At 48.2% G+C, this 26325-nt stretch overlaps 2 protein-coding genes across 6 annotated transcripts in view; one reads left to right on the plus strand and one right to left on the minus strand.

Annotated features, from left to right (window-relative positions):
* Window positions 1-11411, plus strand: part of PGPEP1L (pyroglutamyl-peptidase I-like) — a 76682-nt gene extending 65271 nt beyond the window's left edge. For both annotated transcript variants that reach the window (XM_005659775.3, XM_005659773.3), the window contains exon 5: window positions 6559-11411. In XM_005659775.3, coding sequence (XP_005659832.1) covers window positions 6559-6701 — 143 coding nt within the window. In that variant the 3' untranslated portion in view covers window positions 6702-11411. The remainder of the gene's footprint in view (window positions 1-6558) is intronic.
* The window catches only part of IGF1R (insulin like growth factor 1 receptor), a 307416-nt gene continuing 291659 nt past the window's right edge, over window positions 10569-26325 (minus strand). For 3 of the 4 annotated variants that reach the window (XM_021082915.1, XM_021082918.1, XM_021082920.1), the window contains exons 20-21: window positions 24744-24878; window positions 10569-17513 (exon numbers count right to left, since the gene is read on the minus strand). In XM_021082915.1, coding sequence (XP_020938574.1) covers window positions 17132-17513; window positions 24744-24878 — 517 coding nt within the window. In that variant the 3' untranslated portion in view covers window positions 10569-17131. 4 annotated transcript variants of the gene reach the window in all.

Raw genomic sequence — 26325 nt, forward strand, 5'->3', positions numbered from 1 at the left:
TTTTTTTTTTTTTTTTTTTTTGGTAAACACCTCTAGGGCAGTTGCTTCTCTTTCACATATAGATGGAAGGGGCAGCTCAGGTGGGGTAAAGCTAACTTGGGGGCTTTCATGAGATGGTTTTTCAGTTCTAGGAATGCCTGGTCACAATCAGGAGTCCACTCAAAAGGATCAAGATTCTTCCCTTTTAATTGGTCATACAAGGGCTTAGCAATTAAGCCAAAACTGGGGATCCATATATGGCAGAACCTGGCCCTCCCTAGGAAACCCCAGAGCTATTTTCTTGTACTAGGGGGGTGCCATCTGGCAAATCAATTCTTTCCTCTCCTTAGATAGTGTTCTGTGCCCCTTTTCTATTATAAATCCTAAGTGTTCTATCTGCTGGAAGGAGATTTGGGCTTTTTCCTTTGAAACTTTATATGCTCTGAGCCAGATGATTTAAGGCATTAACTGTGTTATGGTTGGAAAGCTCTTTGGTGTGACTGGTGATTAGATTGTCCTTCAGGGTCCCCTGTTCTAACTCAGGGTCAGGAAGATCCTCAGCTAAAACCTTTGGGGAAAGGATTGGGGAATTTTTAAATCCCTGGGGTAGAACCATCTAGCACAAGAGTTGTTTTCTCTTGCTGCCATTCAGATGCAAAAATGTATTGAGATTCTGGGGCTTGAGGGCACACAAAAAGGTGTCTTTTAAATCTAGTGCTGAATACCAGATCTCTCAGGGTTTAGCAGTAGAGAGTAAGGCATAGGGATTTAGCACCACTGCATGAATTTCTTCTGAAGGTGCATTTAAGGCTCAGCAGTCCTCAACTAGCTGGTATCTCCCATTTGGTTTTTTTAAACTGCAGAATAGGAGTGTTGCAAGGGGACTGGCAAGGTCTAAAGAAGCCCTTGTTTGAGTAGGCTTTCTATTATAGGCTTAATGCCTGCCAGGGCTTCTTTACTTAAGGGGTAATGTTTTTTATTTGGGTGATTGTAGTCAGTTGGTCACAGCCTGATTATGGCTGGTGGTGCTCTTCTGGCTCTGCCCTTGGTGTCATGGGCCCATACTGAGGGATTAATCCCCTCAGTGTTAATTGGGCCATTATTCCTGGCAGAAGGCAGTTGGTGGTCACGCTAGGGCTACAGAATGGAAGGGAGTCTTAGGTATTTTGATGGTTAAGTTTTTGTCTGATATAAATTGTAGCTCCCGAGTTCCCGTCATGGCTCAGTGGTTAATGAATCTGACTAGGAACCATGAGGTTGCAGGTTCGATCCCTGGCCTTGCTCAGCGGGTTAAGGATCCAACATTGCCATGAGCTGTGGTGTAGGTCGCAGACGCGGCTTGGATCCACATTGCTGTGGCTCTGGCGTAGGCCGGCGGCTACAGCTCTGATTGGACCCCTAGCCTGGGAACCTCCATATGCGGCGGGAGCAGCCGTAGAAAAGAAAAAAAAAAAAAAAAAAAAAAAAATTGTAGCTCCCAATTTATATAGTAAATCTCTTCCTACTAAAGGAATCAGGCATTACGGGACGTATAAGAAAGAGATAACATTTTCCCTTCCAAATCACACACTAGGGGCTCTATAAAATTGTTCTGTGACTTCCTATTATAGTGTAATCCTATTATCTTACATTTATCTTTGATCGTTTTGCCTCATTGGGTGTTCAAGACTGAGTAGTGACCCCTGTGTTGACTGAAAAGTCAATTTTTTTATCCTCTGTGGACAGAGTCAGCTGAGGCTCCTTGGTAGTAATTTCCAGGGCACTCCAAGGAGCTTCTGGGCCCCTTCAGCCCTCTTCTTTTATGTGTGCAACTAACAAAGATGAGCCAGGACATGGCAGTCCACTTAGTCTTCTGAGACTTCTGAGACCTTTGAGGCACTCCTCCTTCTTCCAATGGTCTTCCTCTCAGCGCACACTAATTGGCTTTAAGACCTTCTCTCCACTGTGGGCATAGTCTCTGAAATCCCAGACAACCCATTTATGTTACGGGGTCCCTTGGGCGAGAGGGTTGTCCCTGGAAAGTTGAATTGCTAAAGCAAGAGTACTTGCACTTCATTCTGCTCAAATCTCTTCTTTGCATCCACCTCCACGTTATTGAACTGGAATTCAAAATGCTGATTTCCACCAGCCAGGAAGTTGGTACAATGGGCACTATGTCCAGCTTTTGTAATTTTCTCCTAATGTCTAGGCTGCTCTAGGAAATAAAATGGTCCTTAAGAATGGCCTGCCCTTACACTAATTCTGGGTTTACATTTGTATACACTCAGAGGCCCTTCTTTGGTGCTTAAGTGTGGCCGAGCGATTTTCCTTTGGTCCTTGGATGACTCCTTGAACCTTATTCCAGTTTATGGATTTCTTCCCTGCTGATTGAATGCCCTTAAGAATCACATTGCTGAAATGTATGGAGTGCTGTTGACCATTTTCCTCTCAGTGTCCAGGGTCCATGTTGGGAACAGCCTGGAGCCTAGGCTGGTATACATCATGCTCCATATTATTTTTTGGATTGATCTTAATCAGCTTCCTCCCTTGCATTAGTTATAATTCTTTTTATTCCCCAGAGAATAAGATGTTTAAGAGGGTTTGGATATCCACCCAAGTGGGGAAATGAATGTGAAATATTCCCTGGACATGGGAGTTCCCTTCATGGCTCAGAGGTTAACGAACCCAACTAGGATCCATGAGGATACGGGTTTGATCCCTGGCCTCGCTCATGGGTTAAGGATCTGGCATTGTCGTGAGCTGTGGTATAGGCCGTAGCCATGGCTCAGATATGGTGTTGCTGTGGCCATGGCGTGGGCCGGCAGCTACAGCTCCGATTTGACCCCGAGCCTGGGAACTTCTATATGCCACAGGTGCAGCCTAAAAAGAAAAAAAAGTAGGAAATATTCCCTGGACAGAATTAAGGACTCACTCAGGGGCTTCCCTTAGACCCTGAGATTCATCTTCCCAGTTATAGGAATCTGAGGAAAAGAAGGGTACATATACAGTGTGTCAGCCCACTGCCTCCACTGGGAACCTTCCGAAGGGGGAATAGCTTATGGATTTCAGGGCTGGCACCAGATGCCACTACTGGTGTGCATTGGACTACTCCCCAGAGAGGTGTACTGAGAGGTAGAGGTGGGAGAGTCGGGGAGTGGACCCACCCACTGGGAGGAGGAGGGGGGATCAGGTAGGGAGGTGGTGAGTTCGAGGGAGTAGAGAACATTGGGGATTCAAGAGAGGAAGGGGTGGATGTAGCTGACTCAGGAGTCTTGGGCGAACTGTGGGACAAGGGGGCAGCTAGCCTTGGTGGAGGGAGGAAATCAAGAGAATCCTCAGGCTGAAATTCCAATAAGGGGAGAGAGATACTTGAACTAGCCTCTCATTTTTTCCAGAGGCCCTTGTTTTGGCTTAGAGCCATGAAAAAATTGGACATAGGGGATCTTGTCCCCTTGTTTTCATTGCTGGCAATAGAGGTATGATTGAAAAATAGTATTATAATTTAGGGAGCCGTTAGTTGGCCAACTCTCTCCATCCACCACTTTATATTGAGGCCATGCAGTCTTGCAAAAGAAAATAAGCTGTCTCTTTGTTAGTGGCAGTACTCAAAGAATTTCCACTTATGGAGAATGTGCCCTAGCTGAATTCACCTGGATAGAGGCTTGGTTACATTGGAGAGGTTACCCTTATTTCTAGTCTGTTTCCAACTTTCCAGGGGGTCTCGTCCCTGGGTTGGTGGCTGTGCAAATCCCAACAGAGCAGCTCACCCCAAGTGGTCCAGGTGATATAACTAAACCAATATTTGTAAGGGCTTGAAGGCAAGACCCTTTCCAAGAGGGCCTTAGTTATAAAGCCCCCCCTTAAGTCAGCAACTAGACATTCCCAGACCCACCGCGTGGCTATAGGCAGTACCTGATGTAGGTGAGTACTTTCAGTAAGAATCCCCCAGAGAGAGGGTGACAGGGAAGTTGGAAATAAGGGTTCTCCTATCAGATACATTGCCTTGAGAGCCTCTCTGGCAGGCAAGGAGGCTTGTTCACAAAGGGTGTGTCCCAGCTTGGTTACAAGTCATTGGGCAGGGAGGATGAATGCCCATTTGGTGTGTATCCGGTTCTCTATACTCTCACTCTTACTCAAGGATGACTTGAAGGTCCTGTTCTTCCTTCTCCAGTCAGGCAAATTGGTTTTCCTGAAATCTGGTGAAAATAAGATTTTTAAAGGGTTCTCATCTCGAAGGATCCCTAGGCATCTGTGACGGACAATAATGAGGAACGACCTACTCAACAGAGACATAAACCTTGCCCGAGACCGCTAGTTAGGGGGAGATGAACCAACACAAGAGACATCATAGATTTTTTTTTTTTTTAAGCATTTTGTTTGTTTGCTTGCTTGTTTTAGGGCTGTACCTGCAGCATATGGAGTTTCCCAGGCTAGGGGTTGAATTGGAGCTGTAGCCGCTGGCCTACACCACAGCCACAGCAATGCAGGATCCAAGCCACGTCTGCCGCCTACACCACAGCTCTCAGCAATGCCAGATCCTTAACCCACTGAGCGAGGCCAGGGATTCAACCTGCGTCCTCATGGATCTTAGTCAGATTTGTGTCCACTGAACCATGGTGGGAACTCCCATCATGAATTTTTGACTATACCCCAGAGGTGGGAATGTGCAGGGGTTGGAACTGTGAGTGTTTTACAGTGTGACTAACTTACACGGACATTCGCTTCTGGTAGACAGGGTACCTTATGCTCATCTACCTTGTTCCATGACCAACCTATCCTTTCATGAGAGTCTTTTTGATGGTGAGTGCCCTAGTGGCATTCAAGTGTTCAACCCACGCCCATAGTTGTGGCAAGTATTTCTAAGAGCATTAGGACAAACAAAACCATATAGAACAAAGATCAAAGCTTTACTCACTCATATTAAGAACAGAGACTAGGGCTTATGTCACACACACAAAATAAAGAGATGTTCTTACCTCAAGGGCTTCCAGTCCTATCCAGTCTTCTTGCTGGGAACTGGCCCAACCAGTTTTTAATCAATTTTTAAATTTTTTAACCAATTTTTTAATCTCACCTTCCCCCTTACCAGAGGATTGACTCAATTTGGACATCCAGCCTTTCAGTCCAGTCCTCTGAGGCAAGTCTGGCTCCAACCAGATGGCCAGGATTCTTTCCCTTTACCAACCAACCCCTGCACCCAGCCTCGGCTTTATTGGTGGAGGCGGGGTCAACACCCCTTATGTCAGGTGTCTCCTGGACACTACCCCAATCTGTAGTAAGCGCCCTTGTTCTAGATCTGCTAGAGTAGGGGTGGGGGGTCTTTACCTGGGGAACACCCCACTTGATCCTTGGCTGCTTTTCCATCTCAGGCTTAATTTAGTAGCCCTCACTGGCCCAGAGGTTGAAAATAGGGGCATACTGCCCAGCTATTTAGCTGGCTTTGTCAGCCCTGGGTCAGCAAGTAAGCCCTGGGTTACCAGAGGGAATGTGCCCCACGTTGGGTGCCAGAATTTGTTCCTGAATTAAGTTGTATGGACCTGTTTGGGCCCTAGCCTGACCAAGGCTCTCTGCCTTGGCTGGAGAAGTTTTCTTTCCTGCTTGGGTTTGAGCTTATTCTGCAGACAAAAAATGGAGGAGTGGGTCTAAGTTCACAGATCAACTTCTGTGCGCCTGGTAAGAGGGATTTAATTTTAAAGAGTAAAAACAAAGGGATGAGGGAGTTCCCTTTGTGGCTCAGCGGTAATGAACCTGACTAGTATCCATGAGTGTGCAGGTTCGATCCCTGGCTTCACTCAGTGAGTTAAGAATTCGTGGCCATGAGTGTGGTGTAGGTCTCAGACATGGCTTGGATCTGGTGTTGCTTTGGCGCTGGTATAGGCCAGCAGCTATAGCTCTTATTTGACCCCTAGCCTGGGAACCTCCATATGCTGTAGATGTGACCCTAAAAAGACAAATAAAACCCCACAAAGGGCCAAGGAGTGAGGCTCATGCTGGGGAGGCATATGCATTAATCTACCTGGAAAGGGGCAGGGTTTTTTTTTTGAGGAAGTGCATATGCTAATGTGGTAAAAATCAGTGTATAATGAAACCCAGGGTCTGTTGGAGGTCAGATTGGTGGCTCTCTTGGTTCCAGCTGGTTCCATCTAGGTTTTTTTGGTTGGTTTGTAGTATCCTTCTTATTTCTGGACCTTTTAACTTAAAGATTTATGTTAACTCTTGCTAAAGGCAGGGGGTAGGGGCGTGGTTGGAGGATTGTGAGCAATGATCTGGAGCAGCTCTGACAACAGAATGACTCAGTGCAGGCCTGAATGGGAAGGGTTCACAGGGGTGGGGGGAGGGTTTGAGACTAGTTGGTTGAAAATCTGGTTCCTTTTGGGATTTGGCCACTTGTTAGTCATGGGATCAGGAGGCCAAGAGCCAGTCTGCCCGGCTCTTTCCTAGCAGCATGTTCTTTCTGAGACAGAAGAACCAAACCTAGGTCTCCCGGGGTGGCAGTCCTCCCTCATGCTTTGGGGATGCTACATTTGCTGCTTTTGCTTACTCTTCACTGCAGTTAGAGGCTGGTCCAAGGAGTAACTTGGCCTTTGGTCTGGTTTGTAGGTACGTCTGCGATTATGCCTACTACCTGTCTTTGCATCATGGAAATGGGTGCGCTGCGCTCATCCATGTCCCTCGATTATCTCCTTGGCTCCCGGCCAGCCTGCTGGGAAAAGCCCTGCAGGTCATCATCCAGGAAATGCTGAAGGAGACTGAGAAAGCCAGGCTCAAAGACCGGTGCACAGGAAACAGCCTTGGCAAGTCCATTCAAGGGGAACCAACTGGGGGACTGCTCCTTTAGAGAAAATTAAATGTTTCAATCCTGTGTGTAGAGTTCAACTGTGCTTTGAGAGGCTTTTAAAAAATTGCTCGTAAAACAGTTTACGCAGAGGAAAAAAGTTCGGATTTAGCCCAACGAAATCACAAAATCACAAAGGGTTATTTTATTGTCAGAAGAAAGAAAAACACTCTGAAAGGCAGACATTTCATGAGGGATTAACCAGCTTCAGTTATTGTTTTCCTGACAATAAAATGAAATGCTAGCAATATTTTCCCCCCTCTTAAAAGTCTATTCAGTGGGCCTGTGTGATCCTGCCTAGATTGCTGGGACCCCAGACCTGTGCTGTAGAGGCCTGTGTGGTGGGATGACCCATGACCAGCCCACGGTGGGACACACAGGTGCAGCACTCACTCTGGAACCCCGCTCCAGGCATGCAGCCAGGTGTTGTGGGCAGCTTCTGAGCCACCGAGTTGCTAGTGTCTGGTTTTTTCCTTTTTTAAATTTATAAAAAATTAAAATGGTAAGATACCATTTTAACCATGTTTGCATGTTCAGTGGCATTATGCACGTTCACCTGTTGTGCAACCACCGCTCCCATCCATCTCTAGGACTTTCTCATCATCCCAACTTGAAACTCCATACCCGGAAACAGTTCCCCCTCCCCTCCCCCAGCACCTGGCATCCATTATTCTACCCACCCTCTCTGAATTTGACTACTCCAGTGACCTCATGTAAATGGAATCACAATCTTTGTCCTGTTGTGACTGGTTTATTGCATTTAGCATAATGTCTTAAAGGTTCATCCATGTTGTGGCATGTGTCAGAACTTCCTTTAAGGCTAAATAATACCCTGTTTTATGTTTGGACCACATTGTGTTTATCCATTCACTTTTTGATAGATGCCGGGTTGCTTCTACCTTTGGTTATTGTGACTGCTGCTCCTGTGAACGCTGGTGTGCAAACATCTGTTAGAATCCTGGTTTAGTGTTTTGTGTGTATGAATATGCCTATAAATAGAATTGCTGGATCATAAGGTAATTCTGTGTTTACTTTTTTTTGAGGAGCTGCTGTACTGCTTTTCACGGCAGCTGCACCACTTTACATTCCCCCAGTAGTGTTTGTTTGATCCTAAAGCAAAAGTTAATAGCTGGGTTGAGCTTCTCTGCCATGGTCAGTATTATCTCTACCTTTTTAGAAACAGAATCTCCCCTTTTCATCTTTCATTTTGCCTTTATGGCACTGTGCTGTTGTCTTGTGCCAAGCTGCTCACAGCGAGGTTTTACTTGTCCAGTGTTTTCTGGGCAAATTTCCATTGAGAACCCTATTAGCAACATGATTTTTTTTCGGAGGAAGAACTTGAAGGTGGCTAAGCTCTGGGAAATTTCTTGTTATGTTGGTGTGCTCATGACTATCATTTTCCACTTAATTTCATTTAAAAAAAAAATCATCGTCACTTAGTGCCCAGATTCATTCACTGTAAGAAAAAGCAGCTGCACCTTAATAACAAAGGAACAGGGCAAAGGAACTTGCTCGTTTTACCATTAGCCCTTCAGCACACTTGTGCGTTTGTAGTAGACTTTACAGGACCCCCTTTGCAAATGAAATTGACTCCCTTGACATAAAACAGATCAAAGTTCTACTGTAGCAGACCAAAGGCGGCAAGTGGACTGGGGTGGGGGGTGGTTGGCCAGCTGGCGTATGTCCAGCTGCATGCCTGTTAATGTGGAGAGCCTTCAGTATTTAGAGGCAAACACCTGCCACCCAGAGCCCTGGACCCTCCTAATCTTAGCTCCTGTCTCAGGACAGTGGCAGGTTGGGGTCCTCTGGGCCCTAGCTCCAAGTGTCATGTCAGGTTGTAAAATGTGTGTGTCTAGGCGCCACCAAGCAGACTTTTAGATGTCATCCACTTGGGAGGCCCAGAGCTGCGTCTTAATGAACGTCATTCCCCCTCTCTGGCCTCCAAACTTCTTTAGGGAGAACCCCAGAGGGCCCACTCACATCCTGTCCTAAGTGGCCTCCCATCCCCTGCTGACACACACTGGGGTCTGTTGGGTTGGGGCTGATCTGCGGCAGTTCTGAGTCAGTTTGAAAGCTGACACAGCTTCAAAAGGCTGAGCCCTGGGTTGGTTATGTAATGGCTGGGGGGTCTTGGACATGTCTGTGTGTTTGCTCCTCTATAAAAGAGAGTAATAAAAATCCTTCCTTTGAAGAATTGTTGTGACGATCTGGTGGGAGAATGGAGGGGAGAGTCCATCAGTGATGAGAGAACGCTTTATTGAATATGGGCTCGTAGCTGGACCGTGAGGCAAATATGGAAATAGCTCTGCTGGGTGGTAGTCTTAAGAAGTGGCATGGTGGGGCGAGGGTCTGAAACCTCTTCCAGAGACCCAGCACCTTCATCCTCAGAAGAAATCGCTGCTGCTCTGGCTGAAGACAGATGCAGACTATGCTTCTGCAGCTGGGAAGCTCAGCAGCCCCAACCCGAGAATGTGGGAACCACACTGCACTCCCATGTCGGCCCTGCCCAAGGCCAGACACCCACCCGAGCCTTGGAAATTAGCCTGCTGTTAGTCATCGGTCGCCTAGGGAGGGTCCTCTCAGTGCCAAACACTTGGTGACAATGGTAAGCAAAACCCTGGGGCCAAGCCAAGCTCCAGAGTCCCCTCTTTCAGAAAGGCCTTTTGTTTCTAGATCCAAATACCTGTGAGCCTCCCCAGGTCTTAAGTAAGTGTGGCCTGTCATGTACTTCTGCTGCCTACACCTTTGCTATTTCACCCTTGTCCCATAGACTGATTTTGTTACTGAAGTATAATTTCCCATGATCAGATTTTAAGGAGTGATCAGCTCAGCTTCCTGATATGTCCAAGGTCTGATTCTAGAACATTTACAGCTTGTTTCCTTTGAACATGCATTTGCATTTCCTACTGTAACCATTTCTCCCTGGCAAAGATAACATGCCCTGATCAAGTCCCTGGGGCAGGCCAAACTCATTGGCTGGAAAGTAACATTTCTGAGTGGTGCCCGGCAGGCTGCACATGGCATGCATGTCCATGGCCATCACCTGCACCCTCAGAGTAGGTATGCCCACTGTGAGGGACTGACAAGGACTTGAAAATGTGAAGAGTGTTAAGTCCTTTGCCCCAGAGCCACCCAGATCAAACCTGCCTTGGCCTGGCTTTTGCCAGTGGCAGATACAGGAAAAGTCTATGAAATCAGTCAAAAATCAAGTACAGATTTCTCTGTTTTACGCAGATTTTCTTCTAGCTGATTTAATGGAGTGAGAAACAGAATAGCTTCCCTGTTCAGCAGCAATTTGCATGCTGAGAAGGTTGAGCTGTTAGAAGTAAAGCAAAGCCTTCACATAGACTCCCTCCCAACATTATGTGTGAACATACATGCCCCATGTGGCTTAGTTTCCCTGCCTCAGAAGCATGATGGTTCTTCCAGAAGGGGTGAGGAGGGACGAAATCAGAGACCAAAAATGCATACAGAATTCTTTTATTTAACTTAAACCATGTAGTACTTTAACTACTAGAAAAAAGCAGAGTAAGAGAAACTAAAGTTGCCTTAGCTTCAGCCATTCAAAATAGACAAAGTTTCTTTTCTTTTTTTCATAATGTAAAGAATCCAGAGTATATCGCAATAACAGGAATAAATTCTTACAACAGAATATACAAAAAACATTTTGAAATTTTTTTCATCTACTGATTTTTTATATAAACAGAGGAATTTTTTTTAGGAACAATTTATACACAGAAAGTCATTTTATGTAACAAATTGGCCATGTTATTACTTTTTTTTTTTTTTAGTTTTTTTTTTTAAAAACTTTTTTTTAAAACAAGAAAACTCAGAAAATGCATTATTTGCGATGCATCCATTCCATCGCGCCTTCTGGTTTGAATTTTTTTTTTTTTTTTTTTTTTTTTTTTTTTTTTTTTTTTTTTTTCTGTCCCAGAGGTAGACAAACTCTGGCAAACCTCTCACCTCAACCTCACTGGCTTAGAAAGCAGACAGGTGTTTTTGCCAAGCATCTGTTCCACCTGTGGATGGTGTCTATGCAACGCCAGACATCCAAATGGAAAGTTACAAACAAAACCCAAATTGTTTCTGGACCTTTCTCCCATGTAGTGCAAAACATCCAGATGTTTCCAACGATGGGGATTTTGTGGAGTTGTGTAGACATGGCAAATAGTCCATTGGGAACCAGAGGGAATGGTGTCAAACTTAAAAAAATCTTGCATGTGCATGGTTTTTATTACAACAAATTTGTACTATATTGAAAAAGAACTATCTTCGGTGTTCTGCCTTAAATAAAAATAAATAGAATCTCTTACATGTAATAACAAAGCATTAGTCATGATATGAGGCATGTAAGCCAGTGGCTTTCGGGCACCAGAATTATCAGCTTTTGTATGATAAGTCTGTGTGCTGTGTCACGGTGAAAGCCACTAGATGTGCAATGGAGTCCTTCCATCTCGAGGCACTGCATAAGAGGACAACTACCAAACCTGCCAAACCAGATGCTTATGGTGCCACAGGCACCGCCAGGCTGTAACACCTCTGCTGTTTCCTTGGCCAATGAGGTTCGTTCGGTCTGTTAAAGTAGCTACACTCCAAAGGGAAATGACCAGTAAAAGATGATCCCCTTCCCAACCAGAGGGTTCTGGAAGACCAAGATACTGAAGATACAGAACTACTTCTTAAATCATCATCATTCCTTTGTTATAAACTAGGGCACAAAGCATGGGGGGAAAAGAGGGTGAACCACGGCTTGGGTCAGGGAAAAATCTGTTTTTGGCATATTGTAAAGCTAGCTAGTAAACAGGTGTCCTAAAAAAATGGATCACAAACACACATTTGCACACACAGAGAAAAAAGGTGTCTTTAAATTATTTTCGGCAATTATAAACTACAAACATTTTATAAAATTATTCTATGTTCTTACAAAAATGCAATGAAACATTTAATTAGTTCTTGTAAACCAGATCTTCGTCAACTGACTACCCGTAATCTACTGGACTTAAGAGCCCTATTGAAAACGCTAATGAGTGACTAATTAAAACGATGTTTACCAGGAAGATGTGGACACACACAAACGTGGACATACAGATGAGTGATCATTATGTTCTTGCATAAACAAAATAAAACAAAACCCTAAAGTCATGCCCCAGAACTGACAACTGACGGGTGCGATGCAGTTTGTATTCTTGAACAATTTGACTGAACTCTGCAGTAGCAGTTTCGAAAGTAGGATGTTAGGTTTATTTGTTGAAACCAAATGCCCATGGATGACTCTTGAGCCTTGATGTGGTCTGATCCCTTCAGAAACCATCAAGTTCCAAACACAGCCCACACTTCTTCCAAGCCCTGCACCTTCTGCTCGTGATTCCTCTCTCCATGTCATTCATGATCCCTGTTACAGTGGTTTCCTGCTGCCTCATCATTCCACCATCAAGGAGTGTTCATCTGCTTTTTCTCAAAATGACCAACTAGTCATCTAAGCTGGGAGCCAAAAACGAAAACTTTTGGCCTGTCCAAGGTCTGTATCTTCAGCATCTCTGGCAACAGAGGTTCAAGCTAAACAACATCCTCTCTTGAAGTTCTCCTTTGTACCACCAACTATGTCAGAGTGGAGTAAGAAAGTTTGATTTTCATCACTGGTTCTTAAAGGGTGGATCTCTGGTCCATATCTCCCAATGCTGCTTAGCCCAGGAAATGAAAAGACAGCCGACAAACACAAAAGTAACATTAACGAAAGAACAAACCCCAAACCTTAAATGCACTACTGGGACTGTTGGAATGGGTCAAGGCATACCATGGAGCTTTACTGTCAACTGGAGGGCGCCTGTGTTTTGGAAAGGAGTAACTTCCTTTGACACTGTCTAGCCGGAGGACCCAACAGTGACAGCTGAGGACCTTGGACCAAGCATCCTAGCCTTCTCACTGATCTGAGCTAGTGTGACCTTGCCGTAACAGTGGCCTTCATTCAGTGCAGCCACCTGCCGGCAGAGGTAGGCTGCTGAGAAAGAGGCCTCGGTGGAACAGACTGGCCTAGAGTTTGGCATCTTACTTGGCTCTTAGATCTGTTATCCCAACTGAAACACACCATGCCATGCCAAGCACTTTGCCGTTGGCTAGTTCCACAATAACCACCACTATTGAAATGTTGTTCCAAGTCATAAGAAAGAGGCTGAAAGGAAAGGCCAGTGTCGGCCATGAACATGGTCTTCTATCTTCCAAGGAGGAAGCTCATTCCACCTGTGTTAAACGTCAGGACATCCCATAATGGAGACCTGGGGTGGTCTGGGTGTTACCCAGTTGAAGTTCAACAACGTCTCCAGAATACACCAGCTCCCGCTGCCTCAGGGAAGGGCTGTGTGTGGTAATGTTTTAATGCTCACATCAATTCAACGATGTGCCTCAGTGGTTCACGTCACTTCAAGCAGTGAGCTGCTGTCAGAAGGAGGCTGCATGGAGAATGCCACAACTCAGTTTGATTAAGTTATTTGGAGCATACAAAGGAGGAAACTGAGAAGAGGTGGGGGAAATCAGCATAAAATTAGGCTAGAACTGTGGATACATGATGCCTTGGTATAGTCAAGGTGGGTGATTTGGTCCAGTAAAATGACTGCACCATCACACAAGCAAAAGTTTTTATTTAAGTGTTTCTGAAGCATTTGTTATGATGGGCACTACACTGTTAGTGTTTTCTTTCTACTAAAGGAAAACCACCTACGTAAAACAAAAACAAAGTGACACCAACAACTCGGACAGTTTAAATAAAAACCCTAAAAACCAGCTGAATGATCTGTAGAAATCCAGTTGTGGAAACCGGTAGGTATGTGCAAAAGAGAGGAGAGGCCACTATTCCAAGGGGTCACCTACAGTGTGGAAGCGGGAAAACCCTGATCAAACACTATTTCTCAATGACCTTAAGTTCCCAGGGGACTTGGGAAAGGAGAAGGGGATGTCCTAGCAGGAGGGAAGAGCTCCTGGGCGGAACTGCAGTCCTGGGACTGTGAAAGAGCCGCCACGCTTTGGGAACCTCCCCCGCCCCGTGTTTCCCAGATAAAACGCCAGTGCCTGTGAGAGCAGCTGCTGGAATGGGGATGTGCCGTCCACCCCTGAGCAGCGGGATGAGGGGACAAGGCACAGCCCGCCCTGGCGGGGGCCCCTTCCAGCCCAAAGGTTTGGTACGTCTTCGTTTTCCCCTGGGGGAGGAAGCGAGCGTGAGGTTGAGAGAACAGTTTGGAGAGGGAGAAGGGGACTCTTGTCTGTACATTCTGCATGGGACTGGCCTTCGGGTCAGCAACCAGGAGCAGAAGGCCTGGAGGAGGCTCAGCACCCACCCATGGCCTTAGGGCCTGCTAGCGAGGCACTGCCTGCCCCTCACCCGCACTGTCTGTCCCGGAGACCTGATCTTCCCCCGTGGAATCTGTATGCGGCTCAATCTGCACAAAGCAGTTGGTTTCAAAACCAACCAGCCCGGGCCCCTCAGGCAGCACCGGCCCTCACCACCTCCTGGGAAGCCAAGTCAGGAGAAGAACAGAAGCAATGCAAACTGAGAAGTTGCAGAAGAAGGCGAGCTGTATGAAATGAGTGCAGAGGTGAGTTAGTGTTGCTTTGACCCCGGAATACAGCCTGGCCTCTCCCCCCCGTCACCTGGTGTGTGCGGCCTGCGGTGTGGATGAGGTTACCAGTATCAACGGCATATTGTCAGGTGCTGAGAAGTGTGAGATGTATTCTTTTTTATATATACACATATAAAAAATAAGAGTGAGGTAGATAAATGTCTGGGAAAAAAAAAAAACAAAAACAAAAACAAAAAACTGTCCCGTCTGACACGCGCACACACACACAAACCCTTTCCTCAGTATTTAAATTCATAATGGGGCTTCTCTACAGTGATTGAAACTGGTATCACAAAATAAATTAAAAGAACACTCCTACATATAATACCTTCTTAATTTTTTCTTTTTCTCTTTTTTTTTTAAGGGAAAAACTATGGGACAGGGACTAGAGAGAACAGTGGGACTGAAACTATGAAACTACTGACACAAAAAAGCACTACAAACTTTCTTTTTTGTGTTCAATCTCCAGTCACAACTAGCAATCATCGTATTGTAGCCTTGTTCTTACTCATAATTTAAACATTTCCATCCCAGAAGCAACTCTTGTGCTGTCATCACTCTGGTGAGAAGTGCTAAAAACTAAACAAAACAAGACCCCCGAGCCTGAGGACTTGGCTTCCTGGCAGAGGAACAGCACGCCCGCGCCAGGGCTCCGGGCGCCTGTGCTGTCCCAGCCTGGCAGCTGGCTGGCCGGCACCCCGAGGATGCTGCCCCTCTGCCCCACTCCCATCGCTGCCCGGGGTCCCTAGGGAGTCTCTGGTTCTAAAGACAGGTAGGTCAGTCTGGAGGGTGGTGGCAGGAGCCCGCAGAGGGCCGCCGGAGCGCACTCCACTGCACCCCTGGACTCAGCAGCTGTTTTCCATGGGATGGAAGGATTAAATAGCCATTAAAAAAAAAAATCATCCAAATGCCTAGTGTCTGCAGATAAAACTGCTGTTGTACCCAAGAATTAAAAAAATAGATATATGTGTGTCACAACCAAAACAAAGGCAAGGGAAAGAGAAGGTGAGACTTTTCAACAATGGTGAATATGAACACTGAACAAGGATGTGCGAAATATTTAACCTTTTTTTCTGACCTGAGTTTGTATCATGTCTTGCACTGTAACAGACTCAAATGCTGTGTGAGAGCAGGCTGGGGAGAGAGGGGAGCCTCTCCGGGCAAGTGCCCACCTTCTCTCCGCCGCCTCCCCTCGCCAGCCTCGTGCCCACAGAGCCTATGGGGTAGAACAGAACTAATGGGGCAGGTGGAGTCGGTAGGGGGGATGTATTTATAAAAAGGCATCAAACAGTTCATGGCAAATTATGTTATATAAGTATCAATTACTGGGAAAAGAGGAAGAAAGTCACGCACTCTAGTACAAAGCATTAAGAAGTTTCTTGGAGTGAGCAGAGAGGGAAGAAGGGTAGACCTGAAGGTTTTCATAGATTAAATCCACAAAGATAAAGAACAAAAAAAATAGCAGCTTTTTTTTTTTTCTGTACAGACGTATAGATGAATATCTGAACCGTAAAAAAGTTATAAAAGTGACATTAAAGACGATGTGTATGCAAATGTTTCATGGTCTAACATAGAACTGTAAGACCCATGAAGAAGTCCTAGTAACAGAGAAAATGTCAACAAAGCTTAGAATGCTTGAATCCATTTACTGTTTTTCTTCGTACTGTTGTTGTGGTGTTTGAATTTCTTTCCTTGCAAACCTGCATAAACAGTTGGGCTGAGTCCCTGGAAACCCCTTCCTGTCTGTGTCCTTGGGGGCCGAGAAGGAGCTGGGGTTGGGGGGAACAGGAGACTGGCATGGGGATGACCTTTACTCAAAGCCTATCTTCCAGGCTCCTGAGAGGGCCTGTTTGCTCCAGAATTCCTGGGGGTTAGAAGGTGGGGGTGTGGAAGGTGGGGCGGGGACGCTTCTCCCCATCTTCACTGAGACACAGTCTCATTCTGTCCAGTTCCCCCAAGTGACAACCTTGTCACAAGCAGTTACACCTGTGTGAATGTGAGACTTGAAAAGAACCCTGGGGCCGATCGGGCGGAGAGCATCATCAGCGTGGCTCTTACAAGTGACCAGCTACCGTGCTCGCCCCGGGGTCTCTGGAGACAAGACGACAGTGAGGGGACAGTGAGGGAGAAAGTGCGGGGTTGTGGCAGAAATTTGGCAGCGTTAACATGGTGACAACCTGGGATGAATGATGGCCCTTTTTAAATTTCGTATGTCCCTAAAGGTTCAAGATTCAGTTAAAAATTTTCATCTCAACATGTTTTTTTACAAAGACCTATGGTGTGTTTGGGGCAAGGTGGGGCCTTGGAGGGACAGCTCTTTCCTCAATCCTACATGAAGGGCGTCCCGGCTGGGCTTGCAGCAAATGCGTTTCCATCGAGAAGCAGAAAGAAAAAGGTGAGAGACAGAGGGAGAAAGAGGAGAGAGGGACAGGGAGGGGGTGAGGAGGCTTGATTCTCAAGTGTTCTGTTGCTATTAAGTGTTGTCATTAAGGTTCTTAAAGGCCCGTGTCAGTTAAGGGTTTGGGTTGGGAAATAAAAAGCTGCTTGCATATTGAAAAAAGGAACATCCCAAATGTGTTTACTGCAGAGAAGCCGTCTCCCGTGGGCAGCAATGGCAGTTCTGGAGATCCACTGAGGTACAGGAGGCTGTGAATAGATTGTTAAAACTCTCCCCCCGCCCGCCCGCGTGCGCACGGTACTGTTTGCACGGGATCGGGATCCAGGATCAGCAGGTCGAGGACTGGGGCAGAGGCAGGGCCCGCTCGTTCTTGCGGCCCCCGTTCATGTGCGCGTAAGGCTGTCTCTCGTCGAAGCTGGCTCGCAGCACCAGCACGCCAGGGCCTGGGCCGTTCTCAGCCTTGTGTCCTGAGTGTCTGTCGGGCAGCGGCAGGGAGGACGAGGAGGCCGAGGGGTCCAGGGGGACGCTCTCCATGTTCTCCGGCTCCAGGTCCAGCTCCTCCGGCTCAGGCGGCTTGTTCTCCTCACTGTAGTAGAAGGAGACCTCCCGGAAGCCAGGCTCCATCTCATCCTTGATGCTGCTGATGATCTCCAGGAAGGAAGGCCTCATCTTGGGGTTGTACTGCCAGCACATGCGCATCAGCTCAAACCTGAGGGGAGGACAGACAAAGATGGGCCCTGCGGAGAAGGGTGGGCACGGCTGGGGCCACTTGCTGTGGCTTCCCCACTGACAGAGACACGGGGAGCGCTGAAAAGGGCTCCGCTGCCCGTCAGGGCCTCTGGCTTTGTATGTATCCTGATGGCGCAGGTGGCCTGAGGCTCCTCCTGACTTACATCCACCACTGCAGTCACTTCATCCAGACCCAGGATGTAGGACCCTCCAGAATACAAAACTCTCCATGATAAAATCACTTCCCGGGAAGGACAAATACAGTTTCACACAGAGTCCATTTTTATAGGTATTCTTTATAAAAAAAAAGCAAATCAGGGAGTTCCCTTCATGGCTCAGTGGTTAATGAATCTGACTAGGATCTGTGAGGATATGGGTTCGACCCCTGGCCTTGCTCAGTGGGTTAAGGATCTGGCGTTGCCGTGAGCTGTGGTGTAGGTTGCAGACGAGGCTTGGATCTGGTGTTGCTGTGGCCGTGGTGTAGGCCGGCAGCTACAGCTCCGATTAGACCCCTAGCCTGGGAATCTCCATATGCTGCAAGGCGCCCTAAAAAGCAAAAAAAAAAAAAAAAAAAAAAAAAAAGTAAACCAGCTTCCTATTTGAAGCATCTCTTGCAGCCACTGATTAAACACCATTTCCAGAATCAATGCAGGAAACCTCTGGTTTCTCACTAATAAGGCTGAGGAGTGATTGCAGCTTTCCCCTCAGGGATCTCCTTCGATTCCACCTGCACTATTTGTTTGGGCCACCTTTGCAGCAAGCAGAAGTTCCTGGACCAGAGATCAAACCTGAGATCCTTATCCTGCTGAGCCACCAGGGATCTCCACCCAGGCTCTTTCTAAGCTTCCTCTTGGTGGCAGGGGGCCACCGGCAGAGAACCTGAGGGCAGGCAGTGTGAGGGAGGTCAGCCTGGGAGCCAGGCTGCGCTGAGTCTTTTGGGGGGCCCAGTGAGGATCTGCTCCAGAAGCCAAGAGGCTGGTGGGGAGAGCCTGGTTCCCAAGTCTTGGCACAGGCACGGGGCAGGCAGAGAGGGCACCTGGACTGCAGCTGCTGGGAAGTGCTGAGTCATGTGGCCACAGGCAGCGTCCTGGCCCAAGAGCAGGAGGCTGCACAGGGAATAGCAAGGTGCAGCAGTGCTGTCAGGGCAGCCAAGAAAGGCCCAGGCTCTGATGAGGGGTTCAGAATGGCTACAGGAGGAGGGGTGCTCCTTATTAATTGGGGTGTAGAGGGGTCTGGCTAAGTAGACCTCTGGTGTGAAAGGAGGGTGGTTGAGCAAATGTCCGGGCTGTCCAGAGCACAAAGTTCCAAGAATGGACCAGCTGGTGGCCCATTGTCACAGAGACTAACGTGCCTTCCCTTCCACTTGTGTTCTCTCCAGAAAACTCCATTCTGTTTTGTTTTAAAACTGCTGGCTAACTATGGAGAACAGTTTGGAGATACCTTAGAAATCTATACATAGAACTTCCATATGACCCTGCAATCCCACTCTTGGGCATCTATCCGGACAAAACTCTACTTAAAAGAGACACATGCACCCGCATGTTCATTGCAGCACTATTCACAATAGCCAGGACATGGAAACAACCCAAATGTCATCGACAGATGATTGGATTCGGAAGATGTGGTATATATACACAATGGAATACTACTCAGCCATAAAAAAGAATGACATAATGCCATTTGCAGCAACATGGATGGAACTAGAGAATCTCATACTGAGTGAAATGAGCCAGAAAGACAAAGACAAATACCATATGATATCACTTATAACTGGAACCTAATATCCAGCACAAATGAACATCTCCTCAGAAAAGAAAATCATGGACTTGGAGAAAAGACTTGTGGCTGCCTGATGGGAGGGGGAGGGAGTGGGAGGGACCTGGAGCTTGGACTTATCAGACACAACTTAGAATATATATACAAGGAGATCCTACTGAATAGCATTGAGAACTTTGTCTAGATACTCATGTTGCAACAGAACAAAGGGTGGGGGGAAAAATGTAATGTATACATGTAAGGATAACCTGACTCCCTTGCTGTACAGTGGGAAAATAAAAAAAATTTAAAAAATAAAAATAAAATAAAACTGCTGGCTAAAGGAATGCTTGTCAATAAAAATCTCCAAACGGAACTCCCCACATCTAAGAAGCTCAAAACACCCCAAACTGGCTTCCAGCCTCAGGCAGGCCAACATCTGACAGACCACGTGCCTAAGGGAAGGTTCCCAGGAAAGCAAGCCCGTGGGGCACAGGAAAGCTCCCAGGCCATCCCATCCACCAGCTGCCTGCTACTTTGAAAGACGGGGCCGGCAGAGGAGGGGGGGCAGTCAGGTCAAGTCAGAGGGAAGAGGAGGTGACCTTGAGGGAGGGTGGGACTGGGAGCAAGGTGGCTGCCTGCTTTTGTAAATCAAGTTTTACTGGGAGAGAAACACGCGTTTGTTTACATATGGTCTATGGCTGCTTTCAAACCACAACTATGAGTCGAATGTTGCGATTGTTTGGCTTACAAGGCCGAAATATTTACCGGGTGGCCCTTTATAGAAAAAGCTTGCTCTAGCGGAAAAGGAACTAGACAACACATGAAAATGACTAATTTTTCTTCCTCCCAACTAAACCACCTCCACTATGCCATGACACCAACCTCATGGCAATTAATTAATGATCTCAGTAGTTTTACAGATGTAAGTTGCTTTACTCTTCATGAGCCTGGGAAGGTGTGTATCATAACATTATCCCCATTTTGTAGACAGGGAAGCAGAAGTACCAAAGAGATTAAATAATTTGTCCAAGTCCTCAAACTAGTGAGGTGGAGCAGGGATGGAGTTCTCGGGAGTGGTGTGGTTACACTTTGAATGCCACCTACTTCAGAAAGGAATTTGCTCTCAACCTAAACAAGAGAAACCACAGACTCTCCCTCTCCTGGCTGTGCACTGGCAGTGACAGGTGTGGGGGCAGCTTGTCCCAGGCTCAGATGGCAGATGAGCCTCCTCCCACATCCCCATCCTCATCACTTCCTAAGAAAAGGACCCCCTCCTCCCCCCCGCCAAAAAAAATAAAGGGCCATAAATACATGAAATCCCTCTCCATGGCCGGGCTGCAATTTCCTCTCTGGCCGACTGACTGATACCTGAATAGAAGTGCAGCCAGGGCCAAGGGCACGTGATGTGCCCTGGCTCCATGCCCCTGGGGCCAGGGGTTGAGAAGGTGCCACCAGCAGGGGAGGCCTGTGAGTGCCCTCGGCATAAACAAGACACGTGACACCACTTTCAAACCGTTCCAGAGCCACGGCCCTTCTAGTGCTGCCCATAAAAGGAAGTCTTTTTTACTCTGTGGGATTCAAGACCTTGTTTACACTATCACCACAAAAAAACTTTCCAGTAGACTCAAAAAGGATTTATGAGCTGATAAAACTCTTTTTTAAAAGAAAAAAGAACTTTTTTTTTCTTTTTTTTAATAATTAGCCAGCTCTGGTGAATGCCCCACACTGAGGGTGGGCAAATGCAGGCCTGTCACTAGGGCAGCGGCAGGACCAGACGAGCTGCTGCCCTTGTGTGAAGTGCCTTAACAGATTTGGGTGTGACCCTGGAGATTGTGACAATCAGGTGTGATGACAGAGGGACCGTGCTACATGTGCTCATCCCACTCACTGCTCCCCCCAGCCCCCTGCCTTAGCTCTGTTGTGTGTGGGCAGGTGGTGACCTCAGGCCAAGTGACTGTCACAACAAAGAGGCTGCATTCCAGGAAGGATCACAGGGGCCCAGGGCACCCCACCTGCCCCCAGTAGCCCTCAACAGCCAGGACTGTCTTACAACCACTTCTCTCAGCAAAGGGTGGCAGTGGGACAGGGACCTGCCTGACCCTCACCCCATGCTGCTCTTTGGGGGCAGAGATCAAAGGCCAGGCCGGTGTACCTGGGGCAGGCCCACCACAGGCTCAGTGGGCAGGAGCTGCCCTTCCTGACTGTCTGACACCCACTCAAAACACTCGATACCCACAGAACTAGCACAGGATTCCCCACAATGTGGGCTTTAATCAGCAACATGGAAAAACCATGTCTGAAAACTGCAAAACAACCAGAATCTACTAAGTTTGTTTCAGACTTGCCTGTGAGTTGATGTCTCCAGGATAAAAGGTTCAAATTCCTTTCTGAATGCTGCTCATGGAAGGCTTCCCTGGCCACTGTCTGATGGGTGACACCATGCAAGTCCCACAGAGCATGTCATGGCTCGAGCTCAGCGCACATCCCTGCCCCTGCCCAGGTCCCAGGGCATCGCAGTCCTTCTAGTCACCTGACTTGGGGAGCTGGGACTGCTCCAGGCCAGGGGCAGCCAGCACGCGCTCAGAGGGGCTCAAGGACATTGGGGCCATAAGTACAGACATCTAACCATGAGAGGGTTAAGGACAAGCTTTGCTGTCAATTTCGAACACAGATCCACCAGCGAACCCCAAGCCAAGTCTGTCTCACGCCATTGGCTAAATCAATTCACACTGACTCCTGATGTTGAGACGCATGGGTATAGACACCCTGTGGCTTGGACCATGGAGATTTCCTCCTAAGCCTGAGCACCCTGTGCCATCAAGGGGATTAGGCTGGTCTACCACTGGGGTAGAGGCAGCTTCATCTGCTCCTGGGCATCATCAAGCAACCATGATGGGGTCCACCAGCACCCAGCCCCATGCTACCCTAAAGGTGCTGTTCAGACCGCCAGAACCACCCACTGGCTTCTCTCATAAGTGGCTTCTCTCCCATGTGGAGGCCCAGCAGGGCTTTCAGGCAACTCCCAAAGGCTCAGTGACTCTCCTCTCCCCTGAGAGAAACAAGAGTCCATTCTTTCCTTTTTGTAATAAAAGAGGTCCTCTCCCAGAACATGTCTTCCTACCTAAGCTCATCAATAAATTCACAAGGACAACAGAGACACTCCCTATGAAACCAACTTGCCTTCTTTCATTTTGTTCTTTCCTTAGAAGGGAGAAAGTGTGCCAAGGGGGTTCTGCATGGCAAAGCAGAAATGCCTCCTGAATTATACATTTAATATCCCAGAGTAACCTCTCCATGTAAATTCCCTTGTCACTCTATGCTGGGAACAGGAAGTATGCTGCCTTTCCCATGGCAGGGGGGCTGCTTCCCAGGCATATTAAATTAATATTAAAACTCCCGTCACCTGGGGGTGGATCAACTTCAGGAGGCCCACAAGTTTCTCAGAGATAAGTGTTTACCCATGTCAGAGAAAGCTCAAGAACAGCACCCCCGCCCCCAAGACCAAAAGCTCACAGCCACTTTCTTGGACTCCTTCTAAGCTTCCTGAAACACCACCAATACTAGCATCAGCCTCTCTTCTGGCACTGGATGCCTCCATTGCAAATTCAGTGGGCATCACTCCTCATACTCCATTACTTGGTTTTTGCTCTGAAAGATTTTTCTTACAATGGGCTGACAAGAATACAGTGGCCAGGGTATCCCTGTTGGGGTACAGTGGAAACAAATCTGACTGATATCAATGAGGATCCCTGGCCTTGCTCAGTGGGTAAGGATCTAGCGTTGCCATGATCTGTGGTGTAGGTCACAGACATGGCTTGGATCTGGCATTGCTGTGGCTGTGGTGTAGGCCAGCACCTGTAGCTCCAATTCGACCTCTAGCCTGGGAACTTCCATATGCTGGTGCGTGGGTAGGTGCGTGGGTAGGTGGCAGACCTGGGGGGAGCCTTCCACGTGGACACAGACACAGCCCAATTCCTCTAGGGATCTTGCCAATGTGTGGCCAAACCTGTCCTAAAAAGCACTTCTGGAAACTTCCTGCGTTGGGCTTGAGGTATTAATGGTAGCCTACCTTCTATCTCCTGGGATCTAGAAAAATCCTGAGCCCTGTCTTAATGAGGCTGCTGCTCCCCAACTATACCTCCCCACATATGATAACCCAACCACAGCACACCTACACACCCTGACACCTCCACACACCCACAACCTCATATCCCCACACCCTCACATCTCTGCACCCTCACACCCCACCTCCATGCCCCCACACCTCCACATCCCCACACTCCAACACCTCCGCACCTTCACACCCCTCCTCACACCTGTACACCCCCACACCCTCACACCCTCATGCCTTCAGCAGTTCTGACATCCACTGACAGAGGGACTTCTCTTAAGAACCCCGAGCAGGGAGGCCAAATCATCACACTGCTCCCTAATAGCTGACAAATCTCAGGAATAGAAAGTGGAAGGGTTTTTTTCGAAAAGAAATGCTGTGAGGAGACAAATCTGCCAGTGCCCAAAGCAGCATGTGCCAGGGGCTCATCTGCCAGGAGGCCTGCAGGACTGCCTTCAGTTCCTCACGGGCCACTTGAGGAAGCTGCGGAGAGCCTGTCACTCACAGGGCTTTCTTTCTTTTTTTTTCTGGCCACGCCCAAGGCATGCAGAAGTTCCTAAGCCAGGGATTGAACCTGTGCCACAGCAGTAACAATGCTGGATCCTTAACTGCTAGGCCACCAAAGAACTCCTCCTCACAGGGCTTTTATGACTTCTATAAACACTTAACAGAGGAGTTCCTGTTGTGGCACAGCGGAAATGAGTCTGACCAGTATCCATGAGGATGTGGGTTCGGTCCCTGGGCTCGCTCATTTGGTTAAGGATCCAGCGTTGCCATAAGCTGTGGTGTAGGTCGAAGACATGGCTCAGATTCCGAGTTGCTGTGGCTGTGGCGTAGGATGGCAGCTTTAGCTCCGATTCGACCCCTAGCCTGGGAACTTCCATATGCTGCAGGTGAAGCCCTAAAAAGAAGGAAAAAAAGAAACAACCACTTAACAGAGAAGAAACCTAGAGGGGGACAGCATTTGGTGTCAGGGTCCTGGAACCGCCCACAGGAGAAGGTCTGAAGTCACCCCACAGGCCTGGAGGAGCCCTCCTGATGGTGGGCAGTGGCCCGGGGGTGTGGTTTAAGAGTCTTCAGTGTCACATTGTTGCCTTTTTAAAAAACTCTGCATGGAGAAGACAAGCAGGGACACTACTTGGCTCAAATATTTCACAAAGACATTTGGCCTAAGAAATCACCGGCAAACCGCAAACCTGAACCCAAGGATTCAGGAAGATGCGGCAGGGTTAAGGCACAGGTTCCTTCCACTGGGATAAGTCCTCTCCTCAACGGCTCTGGCCACCGCAGCACCCACCGGGCCAGAGGGCCTGGCTCTTACATGAGCCAGGATATACGTACAGCATGTCGGGACAGTTGTCCGGCTTGTCCAGAAGGCCGCCCTCCATGACGAAGCGAAGGACTTGCTCGTTGGACAAGCCCTGGTATGGCTGCTCGGCCAGCGTGGCAATCTCCCAGAGGACGACCCCGAAGGACCTACAGCAGGGAGAGAAACATGAGGCGCTTGGAAAGGGACAATGGAGCCACGCTGCCCTCTCCTCCTGGTAGCCCTTCTGACCCCGGGCACTGAAACCCTCTCTCCCTGTGGCCACAGAGCACGTGTCAGCCAAGGAGCCAGGCCCTGGAACGTGCATGTGTGGGACATCTGTCCCCATGTGCAGCAGGGTTGGTGCGGCTCTGGTGGCACAGCTCTGCAAGCACAAGTGGGGTCAGTTTTCAGGGACCCCGGAATGGCAGCAGGCTCCTGATCTCTGATGGGAGCCCCGGGCAAGCTGAGCTCAAGGCCTAGCTGTGGCCATGACCCTGCACGCAGGGCAGTGTCTCCCAAATGTGACCTAGCCCACCGATACTCAAATGCTGGTCTCCAGGTCCGGCCAGGATGCTGAGTTAGTGGCCTCACATGCAGCCTGGGACAGCCAAGCTGTTCAACAAGCTCCCTGTTTTGGAAACCTACTGCTTAAATGGCTCTCAACGCAGGGAGCGGGACAGAGACCCCTGGCGAGTTTTTAACACATGCTGATGCCTGGGCCCCCACAGACCGCAGTGCCCATGTCCTGAATCTCGGGTGGGGGCCCAAGCGAACAGGGGTTCAGTCTCCCAGGCTGTGGGCGTGAGGAGGGCCTCATTGGCTGGGGTGGGGCTCAAGGACAAAAATTCTTAAACACAGAGTTTTGCTGAGGGGAAGGGGGTGGCCGAGGAAGAAAGTCAGCAGGGATGTGGGGAGCTGTTCCACCTCACGTGCTCTTTTGCCTGTTGGTTTCAGGCTCCAACTCCTAGAAACCAATTAAAATCCATACACACAGACATGGGAATTTCAGACAGACGATGTTAAAAAGGCAGTGGCGTGATCTGCAAAATAAGGGTGCCCTCCCGGCACACATCGCCATCTTTTACAAATTCTCCACGGTCTATTGGCCTTTCCACCCGCTTCATTTCAGCCAAATAAAGCAGGCTGCTCAGCAGCGAACAGCCAGCCCGAGGGACTTCCAACTGGACCTTCGCAGCCCGACGCTGGCAAAGCCGCACTGAAAATTTGGGCTGGGGGCTGTCTCCCATGAGCACTCTGGGGATCCTGGCCAAAGCCTGAGCCAGGAGGGCTGGGCTTGTATCAGGATGTTTTATTTGCTGCTTTGCAACTTTCCATGAACAAAAGGGTTTGGTACAAATGATGCTGAGAGCACAACAGAAATAGAATCTCAGCACTCAGAGGACTGACCCACCCAAGGTCCTTTTGATCTTCCAGGGACCAAGAAACAGTCTTTATATTGCACAAGAGACCTAGAAAAGCCAAGGGCCCAGAGGCCCAGGCGCAGTGCTCAGAGGCTGGATATGGGCAGCGGCTCCTGAGCAAGGATGGCTGCAGGGTCTCTGCAGACTGAAATGGGCCCTCCTCTGAGGCCGTGACTCCCAACTCCATGTCTGA

Source organism: Sus scrofa, chromosome 1 (genome assembly GCF_000003025.6).
Source record: "Sus scrofa isolate TJ Tabasco breed Duroc chromosome 1, Sscrofa11.1, whole genome shotgun sequence".
NCBI classification, from domain to species: domain Eukaryota; kingdom Metazoa; phylum Chordata; class Mammalia; order Artiodactyla; family Suidae; genus Sus; species Sus scrofa.